Source organism: Bubalus bubalis, chromosome 16 (assembly GCF_019923935.1).
Source record: "Bubalus bubalis isolate 160015118507 breed Murrah chromosome 16, NDDB_SH_1, whole genome shotgun sequence".
Classification (NCBI taxonomy): domain Eukaryota; kingdom Metazoa; phylum Chordata; class Mammalia; order Artiodactyla; family Bovidae; genus Bubalus; species Bubalus bubalis.
The window spans coordinates 20,628,870-20,647,791 of NC_059172.1; the positions used below are offsets into that span (position 1 = coordinate 20,628,870).

Consider the following 18,922-nt stretch of genomic DNA (forward strand, 5'->3'; position numbering starts at 1 on the left):
TTCATCACAATGGATTCCCTTCTGGGCTAAGGAGCCATAAACCGAAAGGCAATTTGGGGCCCACGCGTCCATCCATCCATTACTGAGTGGCTAAAATGTACCAGGTAGGGTGGAAGAGAATGAGGATCCACCATGAGAGAGACACAGCCCTGCTTTGCTGAGCATACATTCTAAAGAGGCAGGTAGACAGTGCGCCTGGTAATTCCCAAATAAGGGTGACAGATAGTGACTAGGACGTGGGGTGACTTTAGATGGGATGGATGGTCAGGGAAGGCCTCTCTAGAGAGGTGACATTTCGGTAGACACCTGAACAGAGCCAGCCACATACCAACCTGGACACAGAGCATTTCAGGCCCAGGAAGTTCACTTCAATTAATTTCAAAGTTAGTTTACAGTTATCATCTAGCCTCATTAGGACTGATCAGTTTCGGACATCTTTTTAAAATCACGCCTTCTTCTAAAAGGGGTGCCTCCTTCTAGAAAATTACTAGTCAAGTGAGCCCCAGTAACTGCCAGGAGTGTGCAGCCCCTCATAGCTGTTAGGGTGGCAAAGTGGTTGAGAATTATGGCTGCAAAGCACAGGGAGGGAGATGGGAGGGAGGTTCAAGAGAGAGGGGACATACGTATACCTATGGCTAATTCATGCTGATATTTGGCAGAAAACAACAAAATTCTGTAAAGCAATTATCCTTCAATTAAAAAATAAATAAATTAAAAAACACACACACAGGGATACCCAAACCCCTTGTAGCTAAGAGTCTTTTCCGCATGCCCTTACTCCTCCTGCTCAGTGGAAAAGTTCTGGAACAATCCAGGCTTCAATCAGTGCCAGTGCCATCATTTGCCCATGATGAGTGTGTTTGTTGGCTTGTTTATTTATTCCTTTAGTTTTACATGCAGGCGTTTTCCAGCGCCCTGACCAGGGACTGAGGTTCACACGTTCAGAGGCTCCAGCCAGCTCACTCCAGGAAATGCATACTTTTGTCATCACTGTTTTGTTTCTACTTGTCCTTAGAGGAATCTTTTTTAGATGGGGGAAAGAACCAGTAACAGCGAGGGCTGTGGCTGTGCTTTTCTTTTTGCACAGGAGGCAACTCAGGAGTAATGACTTTTTTGCAGGGTTTTATTCTGCAAAATTTGCAGGGTTTATCCCACATGATTTTGCAGGGTTTATCCCATATGATCTTGCAGGGTTTATCCCACAGAAGTAGGATAAAATCACTGGCTACTTCCCTCTCATCCAACAGTAAGTTTTTCTCTATAAATTATTTGCATTTCAGAGCATATACCTTCAGAGAACTCCCCTATTTTGTGTCTTGGTTCTAAGATTCTGTCCATTCGTGGGTTCAAGGTACAGAGGTTGTGTTATTGTCAGTGACTATGGAAGAAACCTGGGAGGTAAAGACACCTTTCATGACCCCATACCCAGTTAGTCAGAGCATGACATTCACACACTGCTAGTCTAGAACAGACATCAGAACCCCAAGGGCGAGACCCTACCCTTGCAATTAATCTAGGGAATAAAACATGCACTATTAGACTGACTCCTTCACCAAGAGGAGCTTACACCTGTTTAGAGAGCCTCTGTGGTCTTTGCTCATCTGGCACCAGGACCAGCCTCTTTAGGTAAGGGCATTATGATGGCCAGCTTTTCTCCAGGGACAGGCATGTGACACAGGCTGGACAATCATAGCATCACAACCCCATGGCCATAAGAACTGGTCAGAGCGGGCACATGAGTTGGTCAAATGCGACTAAGTCTCAAGGCTTTTGCTACAACAATCAGGAAAGAGGCATTCTCTCGGCATTGAGGTTTCTAAGAAGATAGGATATAAGCCTAGAGTTGCTGGGAGCCAGTTTGCCACTATGAGGTAAGAGCCTGCTGAAAAGGAGCCAGCAAAAAGTGAAGAAAGAAGATAAACATGGAAGTCATTGTATGACCTCTTGGATCTAGCCAAGCTTGAAGTCTTGGCCTGTTCAGTGGTAAAATTTCCCTTTTATTGAGCCAATTTGTGTTGGTTTTCCATTATTTGCAACCAAAAGAATCCTGACTAATACAGGAGCTTACCACCTAATGTTATAAACTGTGCCCTTTAGTTATCTGCAAATAGAGGCGTCCTCTAGGAAAGGAGCACAATCTTGTGAAACAGAATCTGTTCTGAGTGACTCATACTTTAAGGAAGACCCCAAAGAATTCTTTCCCTTGACCCAATTACAAATCATTCTTTGAAAAAGCAGACTCCATAACTGTCCTGAGATTGCCAATTAACCCATTTAGAAAAGATTTACTAATAATGGTGGTGGAGGAGTAAATACTAGGATTAGCAATTGACATTTAAGTAGGTTATTTTGGAAGTATTAGAAATACAATAGTGAGATTGTATAAGCCCTTTCGGGAACCTTGAACGTGGGTGCGCCCTTAGACACTGGCATACCCTCCAGTCTCCTTTTCCATCAAAGACACCGTTCCATTATATACAGCTTAAAGGCTGCTGTTTAACATGAATCTCAATTAATCAGGCTACCAATGTGTGCCTGCAACTACTTTGAAATAAACTGGGCTTTTGGGTAGAGAAATACTTATTTTAATCAAATAGAGTTTCATTAGGTACATCATTTCCTATTGGTATTTTCCTATATCCTTTAAAAGTTAAAAACACTCTCCAACATACATCACAGCAGGATCCTCTATGACCCACCTCCCAGATTATTGGAAATAAAAGCAAAAATAAACAAATGGGATCTAATTAAAATTAAAAGCTTCTGCACAACAAAAGAAACTATAAGCAAGGTGAAAAGACAGCCTTCATAATGGGAGAAAATAATAGCAAATGAAGCAATGGACAAACAACTAATCTCAAAAATATACAAGCAGCTCCTGCAGCTCAATTCCAGAAAAATAAATGACCCAATCAAAAATGGGCCAAAGAACTAAATAGACATTTCTCCAAAGAAGACATACAGATGGCTAACAAACACATGAAAAGATGCTCACCATCACTCATTATCAGAGAAATGCAAATCAAAACCACTATGAGGTACCATTTCACGCCAGTCAGAATGGCTGCGATCCAAAAGTCTACAAGCAATAAATGCTGGAGAGGGTGTGGAGAAAAGGGAACCCTCTTACACTGTTGGTGGGAATGCAAACTAGTACAGCCACTATGGAGAACAGTGTGGAGATTCCTTAAAAAACTGGAAATAGAACTGCCATACGACCCAGCAATCCCACTGCTGGGCATACATGCCGAGGAAACCAGAATTGAAAGAGATACGTGTACCCCAATGTTCATCGCAGCACTGTTTATAATAGCCAGGACATGGAAGCAACCTAGATGTCCATCAGCAGATGAATGGATAAGAAAGCTGTGGTACATATACACAATGGAGTACTACTCAGCTGTTAAAAAGAATACATTTGAATCAGTTCTAATGGGGTGGATGAAACTGGAGCCTATTATTCAGAGTGAAGTAAGCCAGAAAGAAAAACACCAATACAATATACTAACACATATATATGGAATTTAGAAAGATGGTAACGATAACCCTGTATGCGAGACAGCAAAAGAGACACAGATGTATAGAACAGTCTTTTGGACTCTGTGGGAGAGGGAGTGGGGTATGATTTGGGAGAATGGCATTGAAACATGTATAATATCAGATAAGAAACGAATCGCCAGTCCATGTTCAATGCAGGATACAGGAAGGTTGGGGCTGGTGCACTGGGATGACCCAGAGGGATGATATGGGGAGGGAGGTGGGAGAGGGGTTCGGGATTGGGAACACGTGTACACCCGTGGTGGATTCATGTTGATGTATGGCAAAACCAATACAATATTGTAAAGTAATTAGCCTCTAATTAAAATGAATACATTTAAATTAAAAAAAATTTTTTTAACTTGCAAAATTGAGGTGTAAGTTTTTTAACCTCTGAAAATATTGCTGGGAGGAGGACGGTAGATTTCATTTGAATTTTTTAGGAGGTTGGGATCAACTGCTATAGTTTAAGAAAGTAGTTCCTGAACACTGTGTTCTGTGGAGCCCTAGGGTTCCATAAAGATGGACTAGAAGGAGGAGGAGGAAGAGGAGGGGAAGGGGAAGAGGAGGGGGAGGAGGTCCTGCTTCTACCAGAGCAACTCTGTCTTTACAGGTTATTGCCTTAGCTTGGGTCCCCCCAGAAGTAAGCTCTGTGATGATCTGAGTAAAAGTGGTTTATTTGGGAGAGGGTTCCAGGAAGCACAAGTTCAGAAGTGGGAAAATGAGAGATGGAAGGGAAGGGGCCAATAAAGAACGTGGTCTAGAGCAGATTAATGTCTTGGGTATCTGGGGCTCAAACTTACTGGAGAAGTGTGGGAGATCATTATTTTTAAATGTAGGCTTCATTGTTATTCAGGTATGGTAAACCCAACAGATCGGGGGATGACTGCCATTGAAGAGACGGCTTGTATACTCACAGATCCCGAGAGGAAGGGGCACACCGCACTATAGAGGGCCACAGGGGAAGCACCAGGGTCAGTCACAAAGCAGGGGGAGTGCAGGGAGAATGTGGGCAGGAGCCGTTATTGTGGCTTTCATGGGAAAGAACTGGAAAGGGGTGATTTGCACAGGAGATTAGGCCAGAGTGCAGAGCCCCTGTGTGCAGGAGGCAGCTGGGGTCTGAGTTCCCACTTGTTTGGTTTGTGTGTGACAGGTACATTTGCACATGAGAATTACTGTCCCAGGAACTGGCAACCCAGCCCGGGGAGGGGCAGTTTCTCCAGGGGCTAGACCCCAGATGTCAAATCATCAAATACAGAAAGCAGAAAATGTGGTTCTTACAACAGTGTAGAGTTCTCTTGCCAGGGGTGTTTATCTATCAGCCCGCGTCTGTCACGGACTGCGGCTGCTCCAGAGCACGTTAACTACCCGACACTTCTGCTTGGGGAGCTCATATCAGAGTCATAGATGTTTGCAGTAAGAAGGATGCTGCTGGCCTGTAGGGGGGTCGAGGGGACATATAGGGGGCCTCTGATAGCACCTGCCTCAGTTATATTATGTACTTTGTATCTCTGAAGACATGAAAAGTTTATAACATAAAAATGGGGGTGTGCTCTGACTTAAAAAAAGCTGTGAAAACTCTTTGAAAGGGGATCAGGATGAGTCAGCATTTGGAATCTAAATTTTGATTTGATTTATTTAGGTCTCAGGGTAAGATTCTGGTTATTGACGCTATCTCTGGCCTAGAGAATGGGTTCCTTACTCGTGCCTTACAGGGGCTGGTCACTGAGAGCAGAACCTCTAGAGAGCTGAACTGTGAAAGGTAACTAACAGGTATGTCTCACCTGTGATAACAGGTGACATACAACGGGCAGCAGTGGACAGTGCCTGGAGTCAACAGCAGAGTGTGACAAGAATAGTGCTTGAGGGACTTCCCTGGTGTTCCAGTGGCTATGACTCTGTGCTCCCAATGCAGGGGCCCTGGGTTCGATTCCTGGTCAGGGAACTAGATCCCACATGTGCAACTAAGCGTTTGTATGTGGCAACTAAAGATCCCTCATGCAGCAACTAAGACCCAGTGTAACCAAATAAATATCTTTTAAAAAGAAAAATAGTGTCCGAGGGCTTACTAAGTCTCTTTTTCGACATTAATCTTTCTCTTCTCGTCCCCATCTCTTGCTGATCTCATCTCCCTTTCTACCCCCACCCCACCTGATTTGTGGTTATCTCTAATTTTCCCATAACTGATCACATTTTTTAAATTAAATCCTTTCTTCAACAGACATTTACTAAGAATTGCCTGTATACTCCCAGCATCAGAAGGCTAGCAAAAGGCCTTAGGAAACTGGCCTGACCTTTTGTGAGGCAGTGGAGATGCACCTCTCCAGAAAAATGTTTTGTTCATTCTCCTTATAAAATGTCTTCAGTGAAAATTGTATTTAACTCGCAAATAATTTCCAAACTAAGTTTCACATACTTGTACATGATTTTTGATTCATTTTCCAAATGTCAGCAGGAAACCCAGGAAAAAATAAATCCCCACTCCAGTCTATAAAAGACCCCTGAAGTAAAAAGTCCCAAAGTGTGAAGTAAAAGCCAAAGACGCCCCCAGTCTCCAATAAAATCCACAGATGTCCTTCCCTTTTTTCCTATGGTTATCAACACAGGGGTACGTGCACCGTGATCCCATCACAGTGTGATTCAACACCAACAGCTTGTCATCCCCACCAAGCCTAATAAGAAACCTGGAAAATGAAGCACTGGCTTAGAATTCCCTCTTTTCATTATTAAACATAAATCATGCAGATTCCATTCATAAAATTTAGTCCCCACTCCCAGCTTGACTATGTGGCTTCCACCTAAGCCCATCACATAGTCATTTTGGCTTTTAATAAATACCCACTCAGTCCAGGAACCATCCTGTCCTCCCCAGGGACCTCTCTAGAGGCTGTATCTGTGAAGCCTATGGTTTGGGTTAGAGCACTGGCAGCTCTGAGTCAAGGGGCAGCTGCCAAGGAGAACACGTATTTGGAAGAGTTGGTCTCAAGTCATGAAAATGCTTCTAGGGGAAGTGCCTCAGACGGGAAGGCAAAAAAGAGAAGTGAGCCTATTGAGCTTTGCTGACATTTACCTCTTTTCCCTCAGATGGTAAAAAAACTGCCTGCAATATAGGAGATCGGGGTTGAATCTCTGGGTCAGAAGATCCCCCTGGAAAAGGGAATGGCAACCCACTCCAGTGTTCTTGCCTGGAGAATTCCATGGACAGAGGAGCTTGGCAGGCTACAGTCATAGAATCAGACCTGACTGAGTGACTAACACACACACACCCCTTTTTCTAGTAGGTGAAGCCACTCCCTGCTGAGTAAGGAGCAAAGTTTAGAAGGTTGCTAATTTCAGCCACCAGGCCTACCCCTCCCTTGCTAGGGCAGGCCTGCCTTTTAGGCTGCACATTTCAAACACCCATCGCACTTGTGAGCAAGAAACTCTTGGGTTCGTCTTTCTCTCCCATTAGGCCTTAAGTTCCATAAAAGCAGAGACTGGGCTGTTCGGCCCACCATAAAATATTGAATGAACGAACACATGACCTTGACGGTATTCAGGATCATGCCTGGTGCCCAGTACAGAGCAGGAGACAATAAAGGTCAAATGGACAAGTCTATGAATTAAAGACAGGAACCCAGCATGGAGATCAGAGTAGCTGTGCAGTAAATATTGATTGAAGCTGAATAAAAAGGTGAGGCATGGATTCTGTTTTTATTATGCAAGAGACACTAAAATCATTGATGAATACACTGTCCCTTGATCTGGAAGTTGCGTAACCAGTGATACACGCAACTGGGTGATAATTACATGCAAACCCAGCTCTGAAACAGCTACAGGTTTGAAAACATCATTAAAAGCTAAGGGAAAATTATGGTTGTTTGCATAAGTGTTGTTTTTCAGTGGTTTTAATTTTATTCTCTTCCAGACTCACTGTGGAACTCCTGCTTGTACAGACCAGTGCGGCCCAGACCAGCAGCCTGCAAAGATGACATTCCTCAGGTGACAAATAGAACCAGAGACCTGGACGGTACTGCCCAAGGCACCCCCTGCCTTCATCCCACTAATGGTACAGCGACCCCCGGAGAATCCCTTAGGAACTGCACCTGTTTTTAGCTTCGGTGAATGGGGCACACAGTTCTGGGTCTGGATCCAAGACGTGCTCAATTTCCTTTGGTGCTTTTTCATACATCTTTTTCCTTTCCGTCTGAGCCTTGCTAGCCTCCACCGGGGGGAAGTCGTAGTAACCCTTCCTCTTGGCTTTGAGGCGCAGCTTGTTCCGATAGTGCTCGATGTCTGACTTCTGCTTCAGGGCTTTGTTCACCTGGGGAGAGAAACAGTCTCATCATGCGTGGTGACATGCAGGTGACAACGACTGTCACGTGAATAAAGTCTATGGCCATTTAGCTGATGTCCAGCTGGATAAGACCACCAGCTCTTGAAGGGCTAGAGTTGGGATGAATGGGGTGGGAAAGGGGAGTAGACATTCTGCTTGCAAGGTCTCCCTGCTCTATCAACCTGCACTTGAAAGCTTATTTTTGTCAGTCTATAGCTTTGTTGTTGTTGTTTAGCTGTTCAATCATGTCTGCTCTTTTGCAACCCCATAGACTGCAGCCCACCAGGCTCCTCTGTCCATGGAATTTTCTGGGAAAGATTACTGGAGTGGGTTACCATTTCTTCCTCCAGGGGATCTTCCAACCCAGGGATCGAACCCATGTCTCCCCATCTCCTGCACTGCAGGCGCATTCTTTACTGCTAGGTAATTTTGAAGCCTTGCATGGCCATTATTGCCAACTGGTTCCTGCTCACCTGTCAAAAATACAAACAGATGATTGTGCTAAATAAATTAACAAATGATATGAAGATGTTATGTCCACAAAGAGAGTTGGATGAAACCTGCCTGATACTGAACAATGTGGAGAACCATTGGAGCTGTTTGCAGTCAGACTTGATTACATCTGTATAATCATGTATAGAGAACGTTTTCAGAGCTAAGATTTCAAGGGACAATCATGGAAAGGCTGGTAAATGTGGGGATGACGTCCACCTGGCAGATGAGGAAACTAAGAGTCAAAAAAGCTAAGTTAGTAAAGTGAAGAGTTGGGACCCCTAGTGAACTAAGACCTCCTCTTACAGATTCTGTGTGGTGCCATCACTGTGGTGACTTACGTGTATGATGTCTTCTTAACCTTCATGACAACCCATAATCAGAGGTGGGGTCAGGGTTTGACCTCGGACAGTCTGTGTCAGAGTCTGCACATTCAGCTGCTAAATACCCTGCCCCTCAGGATGAGAAGACAAAGAAGCACAGAGGGTCCAAGGTCTAAGCCCCTGGACTGTAGATTCTGCCCAGGGAGTGGCTGGGGGCTGGGGTTGGTGTGGGCTTGCCAGAGTTGGGGCTTTCCATTTGGAAGATGCTCAAGGCAATGGTCAATCGGCAGAGCATTGGAGCTGCATGCAGAGCTGGCAAAAATCCAGAGGCCCAGACCTGCTGAATCAGAATCTTCAAGAGTGAGGCTTGGGCATCTGTAGTTTGCAAAAGTCCCAGAGCTGACTCTGGTCCTGAACCTGGGTGAGAAACCTCTGGCACTGAACAGTGGTCTTCAAATTATATTCCATGGATTTTTGGAAGATCAGTAGAAAATCTGAGAGTTAGGAGTCTTGCCCTCCAAAAGCCAATACACAGCTATTTTCATATTGCTTTAGCAAGTCTAGGGACCTGGGCTAAGAACTGTTGCCCGAGGGCTCCAGGAGGGTCCTCAGGAGTCAGGGAAGTACAGGGGCAGCAAGAAGATGGGGCTGAGCTGCTGGTCCTCGTTCCCAATCAACAGAGCAGCCGCCCACACTCCTGTCTGCTGTGTTGGACTCCTACAAAACAGTGTGTTTGAAGAAAGGATTAGGGGGTGAGAGAAGACTTAAGGTCCAGTGGTCTCAGAAACTTGAGGTCAGATCCCCAGGTCAGGGTCTGCTGAGCTTCTGAAGGCACATGTGAAGTACAGAGGTGGCAAGGCCAGGGAGGACAGGAGGAACCGCCTGGAGGCCCTGGGGACACGGCAGAGGAGATTCCTTACTGCTGCAGCCTATGCCAAGGGAGGAAGAGGGGGTGGGGGGGTACAGCTGTCTCACCTCCATTTGTGTCCCTCCTGGACCTGAAAGTCCCCCCGGTAGCAGGGTCCAAAGCCTGGAATTCTGGGCTTCCAGCCATCGGACCCATGAATCCCTGACTCACTGTCCATGCTGCTGACAATACTTTAGACTAAGCTCTTTTTCTTCTTAAGTCTCTTCTGTTTGGATAATGAACTTAAAATCTGCTAGGACATCAGGACTCCAAAAACTAAGGCTGGTAGTACTATCTTCTGCAGAGGGAACTGCTTGCTCCCCTCTGTCCTCCAGGTCCCCCCGCTGCCATAGGGAAGCACAGGAGCAGGGTCCCCTCTTGAGCCAAACTTAAGTAAGTTTGCCAGAGACACAGGGGAAGAATCTCCTTTTAAAGTCAGTCTCTCTCTCTCACTCATTCCCAACCCTTCATGAAACATTTACCAGAGTTCACTGGGTTTATATGCAAACACTCTTGGGAGGATAATTCTGTTGCTTTCAGTCATTTACATTTTAATGATGGTGTGGCATAAAGCTGGGGCTAAGGGTATAGGTTCTGGAACCAGACCAACTGCCTGGGTTTAAATCTCAGCTCTGTCTTTCCCTAGCTGGGTGACCCTGGGCACATTACTTAACTTCTCTGTGCCTCAGATTCTTTCGGTATAAGAGGGAGATAATACTACTGCCCTCGTAGAGCTGTTGTGAGGATTGCAGGAGTTCACACGCACCGCATGCTTGCAATATGGCCAGGCACTGAGACCAACTCTAAAACAGGCTATCTATTTTACATATGGGAATGAATATGTTTCCACACTACTCTCTCCATTCATCTTGAAGATTTTTGTATGAAGAACAGAATGTAAAAATAATTTAATTGTATCTTTTGTATATTGAAAAAAAATAAATCTTATTACCATTAATGTGGGTTGTGCAGGGTTCATTTTCATCAAAGACTAAGGGAAACAGAGTCTGACGGAGACAAGGGGAGGGGAAATGAGTAGCTTTGGGAGCACAGAGCACTAAAGTGAGTAGGCTTGGGTGGAGTGGGGCAGTGGAGGGGGCTTTGGGCTGAACAGCATGGGTGCGGCACTTTGGGGGCCAGGGGTTCAGGGGAGGGGCGGGACGAAGAAAGGAAGGCGGACAGGCCACGTCTACACTGCTGTCTTCGAATGTCCCTGTTCCTTCTTTGCCCATGGGAGTTGCTCTGGTTGTTTTTTCTGGCTTTTGTTTCAAGAACGAAAGAGGAAGGGGCAATCCAGCTGCAAGAAGCAGCCGTGACAATACAAACCAACACCCAGGGGCTTTGAGGGTTAGATACAGAAATAGCTGTGTTTGGTCAAGTAGTGGTGAGAGTGTGGTGCTTTATGAAAACCCGTCCATGCAGCTAGCTCAGAAGCCAGGAGGCTGAGCACCTATATATATCCCATCCTCTAGGATAAACTCTCAAATGCCCAGGACATGGTTCAGTGTGCAAGCAGAGACTCCAGTCCTGACACTTTGTACTGCTCAGTGATTCTAGCAACGTACTCATCCAGGGGTAAGATATGTGTCAACTGATGTACAAAGCCAGGAGTTCACCAACATGAGGCCACATGTTATGTAGATGCTTTACTTTTACAAGGTTTGAAGAAACAAACTGAGGGATATATTTTTTCTAACTCTTGCAAAGATCTCCCCAACCTGGGTCCTGATGGTATCTTTAGGCTGGCAGCATCTCACAAGTGTTTAATTGTTGCCTCATTCCACTTGCCACTGAGAAAACCAGCAAAGAGAAGAAGCTAGCATGACATCCTCTGAGCCAGGAATCCCTTTCTGGAATCTCTCCTAAGATGACATTCCAAGAGAATTTCAAAGTCAGAGATGAAAGTTAACATCGTCAGTAATTAGATATATCAGTATCAGGTACTTCTTGATTCTGTGGCCACTAAGGGGCACATCATTTCCATGGATATGTGAAAAATTCAAAGCCTCAATCCAATCATAAGAAAACACCAGACAAATCCAAACTGAGGGACATTCTACACAGCAACTGGCCAGTACACTTCAAAAGAATAATAGTCATGAAGAACAAAATGGTCACAAAGGATGGAGGAACTCTCCCAAATTTGAACTACCCCAAACTTGTTTGGGAGGAAGCTCAAGAGACAATTAAATCCCACATGGGATCCTGGATTGGATTACAGAACACAGAATGGACATGAGAAGGAAACCGGTGAATTTCAAATGAGGTCTGCACATTATTCAACAGTACTGCACCAATATTATGTTCCTGGGCTGGATCATCTTTTATGGTTACACAAGGTGTTCATATTAGGGGTAGCAGGTAAACAACTAGCTGGATAAAGGAATTCTCTGTACTATTATGGCAACTCTTTTGTAAATCTAAAGTTATTCTCAAAATAAAAAGTTTCTATAAGTCATGCACGAAAACTAAAATCAAAAAATACCTGGTTTGAACAATGGGAGAGTAGTTTCCCAAACAATGGTGCACTTACTTAATCAAGACATTCACAACGATTGTCAGAACGATAACAGCATTACAGCCAATGCTTAAGATATAAGATATAAGGTGGTCTGAATGTGATAAGATTTTAAAATACACATGAGTTTGAGCAAACGCTTGAAGAGAAGGTGGAAAACATAAAAACAGAGGATATGTTAGGGTAGTGAAATTAAGTGGTCTTTCTTATTTTCTGAATTTTGTATGCTGTTATTCTGTTTACTTTAAAATAATCTTTAAAAGAATTACCTACAATTCATACAAAGAAAATATATGGCTTTGAGGCTGTGTTTTCTTCACTTAAACAAGCTGCCTGTAAGAGAAGGAGGAATATGATAAAATAATCTGCCTAGAATGTCACAAGGCAGCAAATCACAGAGAACAGTTCAGGGCTCTTTTTCAATCCAGATGCCAGCAGGGTCTATTCCTTCAACTACCAAAATGTGACATGTATACAGTTCTGGACAGGGAGAATGCTACTCTGTTCTCCCGTGACAGTGTGATGGGTCTGGCTGAAAAAGAGAGTGGTAAGTTAGATTTAGCCGACATCTGGAATCTGTCCCCATCGCTAAGCTGGGATGAAAAGATCCAGGCATGGCGGCCGTCACCTGGGTCCATATTGGGTAGAGGGTCTTAATGAAGAATAGTTATCAGTGCATCAGTGATAACCTCAGAGGCCTCTAATCTGGGGCTTGAGTATCCAGTGGCAGAACTGGGCCCAGGGAAAGATTCAGTGGCTGTGATTGGCTTTGAGAAGATATATAGATTCCCAAATTGTAGGGCCTAAGGGCATTAAGTACTTGATCAATGAATCCTGGATGGTTAGCTGACTAATAATGAAGTATGCTCAGTCACTATATAAAGCACATCTATTTCTGCTTTATTGACTATGCCAAAGCCTTTGACTGTGTGGATCACAATAAACCGTGGAAAATTCTGAAAGAGATGGGAATAACAGACCACCTGACCTGCCTCTTGAGAAACCTATATGCAGGTCAGGAAGCAACAGTTAGAACTGGACATGGAACAACAGACTGGTTCCAAATAGGAAAAGGAGTACATCAAGCCTGTATATTGTCACCCTGCTTATTTAACTTCTATGCAGAGTACATCATGAGAAACGCTGGGCTGGAAGAAGCACAAGCTGGAGTCAAGATTGCTGGGAGAAATATCAATCACCTCAGATATGCAGATGACACCACCCTTATGGCAGAAAGTGAAGAGGAACTAAAAAGCCTCTTGATGAGAGTGAAAGAGGAGAGTGAAAAAGTTGGCTTAAAGCTCAACATTCAGAAAATGAAGATCATGGCATCTGGTCCCATCACTTCATGGGAAATAGATGGGGAAACAGTCGAAACAGTGTCAGACTTTATTTTTGGGGGCTCCAAAATCACTGCAGATGGTGACTGCACTCATGAAACTAAAAGACACTTACTCCTTGGAAGAAAAGTTATGACCAACCTAGATAGCATATTCAAAAGCAGAGACATTACTTTGGCAACAAAGGTCCATCTAGTCAAGGCTATGGTTTTTCCAGTGGTCATGTATGGATGCGAGAGTTGGACTGTGAAGAAAGCTGAGCACCAAAGAATTGATGCTTTTGAACTGTGGTGTTGGAGAAGACTCTTGAGAGTCCCTTGGACTGCAAGGAGATCCAACCAGTCCATTCTGAAGGAGGTCAGCCCTGGGTATTCTTTGGAAGGAATGATGCTAAAGCTGAAACTCCAGTACTTTGGCCACCTCATGCAAAGAGTTGACTCATTGGAAAAGACTCTGATGCTGGGAGAGGTTGGGGGCAAGAGGAAAAGGAGACGACAGAGGATGAGATGGCTGGATGGCATCACCGACTCGATGGACGTGAGTTTGAGTGAACTCTGGGAGATGGTGATGGACAGGGAGGCCTGGCGTGCTGCAATTCATGGGGTCGCAAAGAGTCAGACACGACTGAGCAACTGAACTGAACTGAACTGATGCTCAGTCACTCAGTTGTGCATGATTCTGTGACCCTATGGACTGTAGCCCTCTAGGCTCCTCTGTCCATAGGATTCTCCAGGTAAGAATACTGGAGTGGGTTTCCATTTCCTACTCCAAGGGATCTTCCTGACCCAGGGATCAAACCTGTGTCTCCTATATCTTCTGCGTTGGCAGGTGGGTTCTTTACCACTAGCACCACCTGAAAGCTAATGATGATGATATAATAATAATATATTTGTTGTATGTCAGACAATATTCTATATGCTTTATGCATATTAACTCATTTGATCCTCACAACAGTCCCATTGTACAGATAGAGATACTGAGGCACAGAGAATTTAAGCTGTTGATGATGGACAGGGAGGCCTGGTGTGCTGTGGTTCATGGTGTTGCAAAGAGTCGGACACGACTGAGAGACTGAACTGAACTGAACTGAACTGAAGGTCACGCAGATATTAAGTAGAAAAGCCAGGACTCACATTCTTGCAGTGTGGCTGGAGAGTCCATACTCTTTCAAGCAAAGTGCTCTTTTTTATTAATGGGCCACAGTAAGCCACAGAGAGGGAAGGAGTGCTGGACAGGGAGCCAGGGCACCTGACCATCATGCTGTCACATTAACCTGCAGTGTGACTCTGAGTAAGCCACCTGAACCCTCTGACTTCCATTTCTTTGTCTAAAAAAAAAAAAGATAAGGTTGGGATACAAGTGCTCTATGAGTCCACAACCAGTTAAGTTCTTTTTATTTTTAATTATTTATTTATTTATTTTTATTTTTGGCTACCCTGTGCGGCTTGTGGGAGCTTAGTTTCCCAACTAGGGATCAAACCCAGGCCCACATAAGTGAAAGTGTCAAGTCTTAACCACTGGATCTCCAGGAAATTCCCAGTTAAGTTCTTTTTAAAAATTGATGAACATCAACTCATCATCCCTCTAGGCAGTTCAGTCTTTCTGTTGAGAAAACAGAAGGAGCTGCTGGATCAGGTCTGTAACAGGCTTTTTCACGTGGCCTGGATGGGGGATGTGGACAAGCCGATGAAGGGTGTTTACAGTACCCAGCTGTATGGGGTCGTGGTGTGTTCCTTAAGGTGTGGTGGGAAAGAGCCTTTAAAGCTTAGGAAATCTCCCACCCAGTGCAGGTAACCATAGCCAGCCGGGTATAAACAAACATAGTGAATAACCAAACTGATGAATGACAACAGAGAATAACAATGAAATTATGTGTGTGTGCATGCATGTATGAGGTATTCACGAGGAGGTTCCATAAGCATGGCCTTAAGGGATCATAAACATCTTCAGCCCACTGACCATTCTGCTGCAGAAGATGGAGAAATGGCAGCTAATTTTTACCCAATTTACTCTCTTGTTCTCCCCTAAACTGCCTCTATCTATCATCTATCTGTCTCTATCCACCCATCCATCCATCCATCCATCTGTTTTTCTTTGGTGAAATCTCTGATGTACAGTACTAATCTTTTTAAGACTTAGGAAAATTGACTAACATCACGCTATTCCTGGAAGCACACAAAGGGTTGCTTCAAGCTTGCTCAAAGAAATAAAAGTCATTTCAAAGCCTATGTAGTGGGCCACATTGCCTGTCCATATCTCCTCTGGTCCCCTATCAATTCCAGCTCTCTCCATCCCCACTGCCACAGATATCCCATCCTGACCACTTTAGTGGTGTTATCAAGAAAGGAAGCAGGCTGTGTGAGTGAGGGATTAGGGAAGCAGAATTTTGGCTGTTTCTCTTCATAATGACAGTTTTTTAAAAAGTCCCGTATGGGCTTTCTGGCCTGGAGAACTCCATGGACTGTATAGTTCATGGGGTCACAAAGAGTTGGACACGACTGAGCGACTTTCATTTCACTTCATTTCATGGACTCTCTGATGAAGGTGGAAAATGCTCCAAAAACATCACTCAACAAACTGGTTTGGGGTGACCGGTGTACTGATTCGTTCCACTGAGGCCTGCAAATGCGGAGGTAAAAATGACCCCCAGAACCCCATCCGTACACCTGCACTCGGGGCCCTCAGGGGCTCCTCCTTGGTCCACGTTCACAGAGGCCTGGCTGCACCCACTCCCTCCCGCTCTGTCCTGGGGTGCTCACCTCACCGTTGAGGACAGCCGGCTCCTGGCTCCTGTCCGAGGTGGGGTGCACCACGGGGAGGGCTGTGGGTTTTATTCCGATGAGTTGCACAGACCCAGAAGACGTGTCAAAGGGATCCACAGCCGCCTTGCCAGAGTTGTCAAAAAGGACCGCTCCTTCCTCTTCATCACTCGCCGGCACTAAAGCATAACATAAACACATTGATTTTCTGTTGTAGGGGAGCTGTGCCATCGTGGGGGAATGTATGTCAGGCTCACAGCGTAAGGACATCATTTTACTCAAAATGACCTCAGGAACAACAGCGTCTGGTTCGGTGCCAATGGCTCACTGCTGCTGGTGGCTTTCTCTTAAAATTTACTATTTATACTCTTCACCCCGCCACTGGTTTGAATTTAAACGGCAAAACCATTCCTTCAAAACTGTGACAGAACACATTTGGGGGAAAAAAAAAAAAACAACTTTAATTTGTTCTCTATATTTGAGACGGAGATGGGGAAAGTGCCATTTGGCCAAACTTGGTAGCTATTCTTAAAATATGATAATCAAGACAATAACAGCACTCAGTTAGTCTCTGCCACCAAAGCCACCCATTTTCGCATTGCATAAAGGTTGAGTCTTCCCTGGTCAACCAGCCACAGTAATTGCTGCTGAAACTTCTTTTTTTCCCCTAAATATTGTTTCTCCAGTGACTAAGGTTTTAGTTTCTTTCATTTGTGTAAAATGAAAAAGAGCTAAGAAATAACCACCGAGAAATGAATTTAAAGCTACAGTGAAAGTCACTCAGTCGTGTCCGACTCTGCAACCCCATGGACTATACGGTCCATGGAATTCTCTAGACCAGAATACTGGAGTGGGTAGCCTTTCCCTTCTCCACGGGATCTTCCCAACCCAGAGACTGAACCCAGGTCTCCTGCATTGCAGGCAGATTATTTACCAGCTGAGCCACAAGGGAAGCCCTTAAACCTACAGACAACTCCCCTAATTACCTAGAGCGATTTGCACCTACACTCTGTTAAACTAACGCTCCCCTCTGACAGACGGTTCTGCTGCAATTGCTGAACGACAGCCATCTCTCTTGTGTGTCCATAGATAGGCTGATGGAGAATGTTCCAGGGCCAGTGGTACCTTGCTGATTTACTTAAAGCACGTTCCCATTAAATAGCTATATGAATGACCATTTACTAAGCATGGCTCGGCAAGAGATAAATGAAGCCTGTTCAAACAACCAACCCAGTAAGCAACTTAGGAGCAAAATAGGTGTTATATAAAATATGAATGTAATAGAAATGTATTCATCTTTCCTCCTGTCTCATGAGATTGGGATGTCATTTAAATTATTGAGAAACACATAGTTTGTGTCATTCTGTCACTTATCATAATCACAGAAGATTTGTTAAATTAAGCCAGGTAAATTGCTATTTTTACAAAAGTCTAACCATGGGTTATAACTGGAATATTTGGGGGTGCTGAGGACTTATTTGTAAATAGGTCACCGATGAGCCAATGACAGAGGAAGATCTTTATTCAGATGTATTACCAGATGCATATAACATTTTAGAATGTAGTTTTGCTAGGCAGTTCTTGCTTTCCCATCATTATCTCCCTCCTAGACAACTGCTATGAAGTTCAAGATGGCACCAAGATGTCTTGGTGTATACAAGATGCACTCCAAGATGGCACCAAGTAATTCTCGCCTCCTAGTCACATAGGACTAACCTGTGTAACAAATAGGTAATTGCAGAAATGACAATGTATTGCTTCCAAGTCTAGGTCATTAAAAAAGCATTGTTGCTTCCACCTTGGTCTCTCTTGGATTACTTCTTACTCTAGGGGAAGTCTGCTGCCATGTTATGAGACCACTAAAGTAGCCCTATGGAGAGGTCCATTTGGCAAGAAACTGAGACTCCTGCCAGCAACTATGACAGTGAGCCATCTTGTAAATGGGTTTGGCCAGGCCTTTTGATGGTTACAGCTCAGCCCAACATCTTGACTGCAACCTCATGAGATACTCTGAACCAGAATCACCCAATTAAGCCATTTCTGAATTCCTGACCCACAGACATTATGAAGTGAAGTGAAGTGAAGTCACTCAGTCATGTCCGACTCTTTGCGGCCCCACGGACTGTAGCCTGCCAGGCTCCTCCATCCATGGGATTTTCCAGGCAAGAGTACTGGAGTGGGTTGCCATTTCCTTCTCCAGGGGATCTTCCTGACCCAGGGATCGAACCTGGGTCTCCTGCATCACAGGCAGATGCTTTACCCTCTAAGCCGCCTGCTGCTGCTGCTAAGTCGCTTCAGTCGTGTCTGACTCTGTGAGACCCCATAGATGGCAGCCCACCAGGCTTCCCTGTCCCTGGGATTCTCCAGGCAAGAACACTGGAGTGGGTTGCCATTTCCATCTCCAGTGCATGAAAGTGAAAAGTGAAAGTGAAGTCGCTCAGTCGTGTCTGACTCTAGCGACCCCATGGACTGCAGACCACCAGGCTCCTCCGTCCATGGGATTTTCCAGGCAAGAGTACTGGAGTGGGGTGCCATTGCCTTCTCTGCTAAGCCACCTAAGTGATGTCAAAAACCTCAAACTAAATCAACATACTTTTAAGAACCTCAAACTAAATCAACATACTTTCCCATAGTAAGGCAGCAGGTTGATCAAAAAGTCTTTACTTTTTGTTAGTATGCTAACTCAGGGCTTGTTACAGCAATACTTTTAATCTCATCCTGATTAGTAATG

At 44.6% G+C, this 18,922-nt stretch overlaps 1 protein-coding gene across 1 annotated transcript in view; it reads right to left on the minus strand.

The window, feature by feature from the left end:
• Positions 1 to 18,922, minus strand: part of KIAA1549L (KIAA1549 like) — a 317,368-nt gene that overhangs the window by 47,559 nt on the left and 250,887 nt on the right. The window contains exons 14-15 of the mRNA XM_044929278.2: positions 16,192 to 16,370; positions 7,623 to 7,840 (exon numbers count right to left, since the gene is read on the minus strand). Of these exons, the coding sequence (XP_044785213.2) occupies positions 7,623 to 7,840; positions 16,192 to 16,370 (397 nt within the window). The remainder of the gene's footprint in view (positions 1 to 7,622; positions 7,841 to 16,191; positions 16,371 to 18,922) is intronic.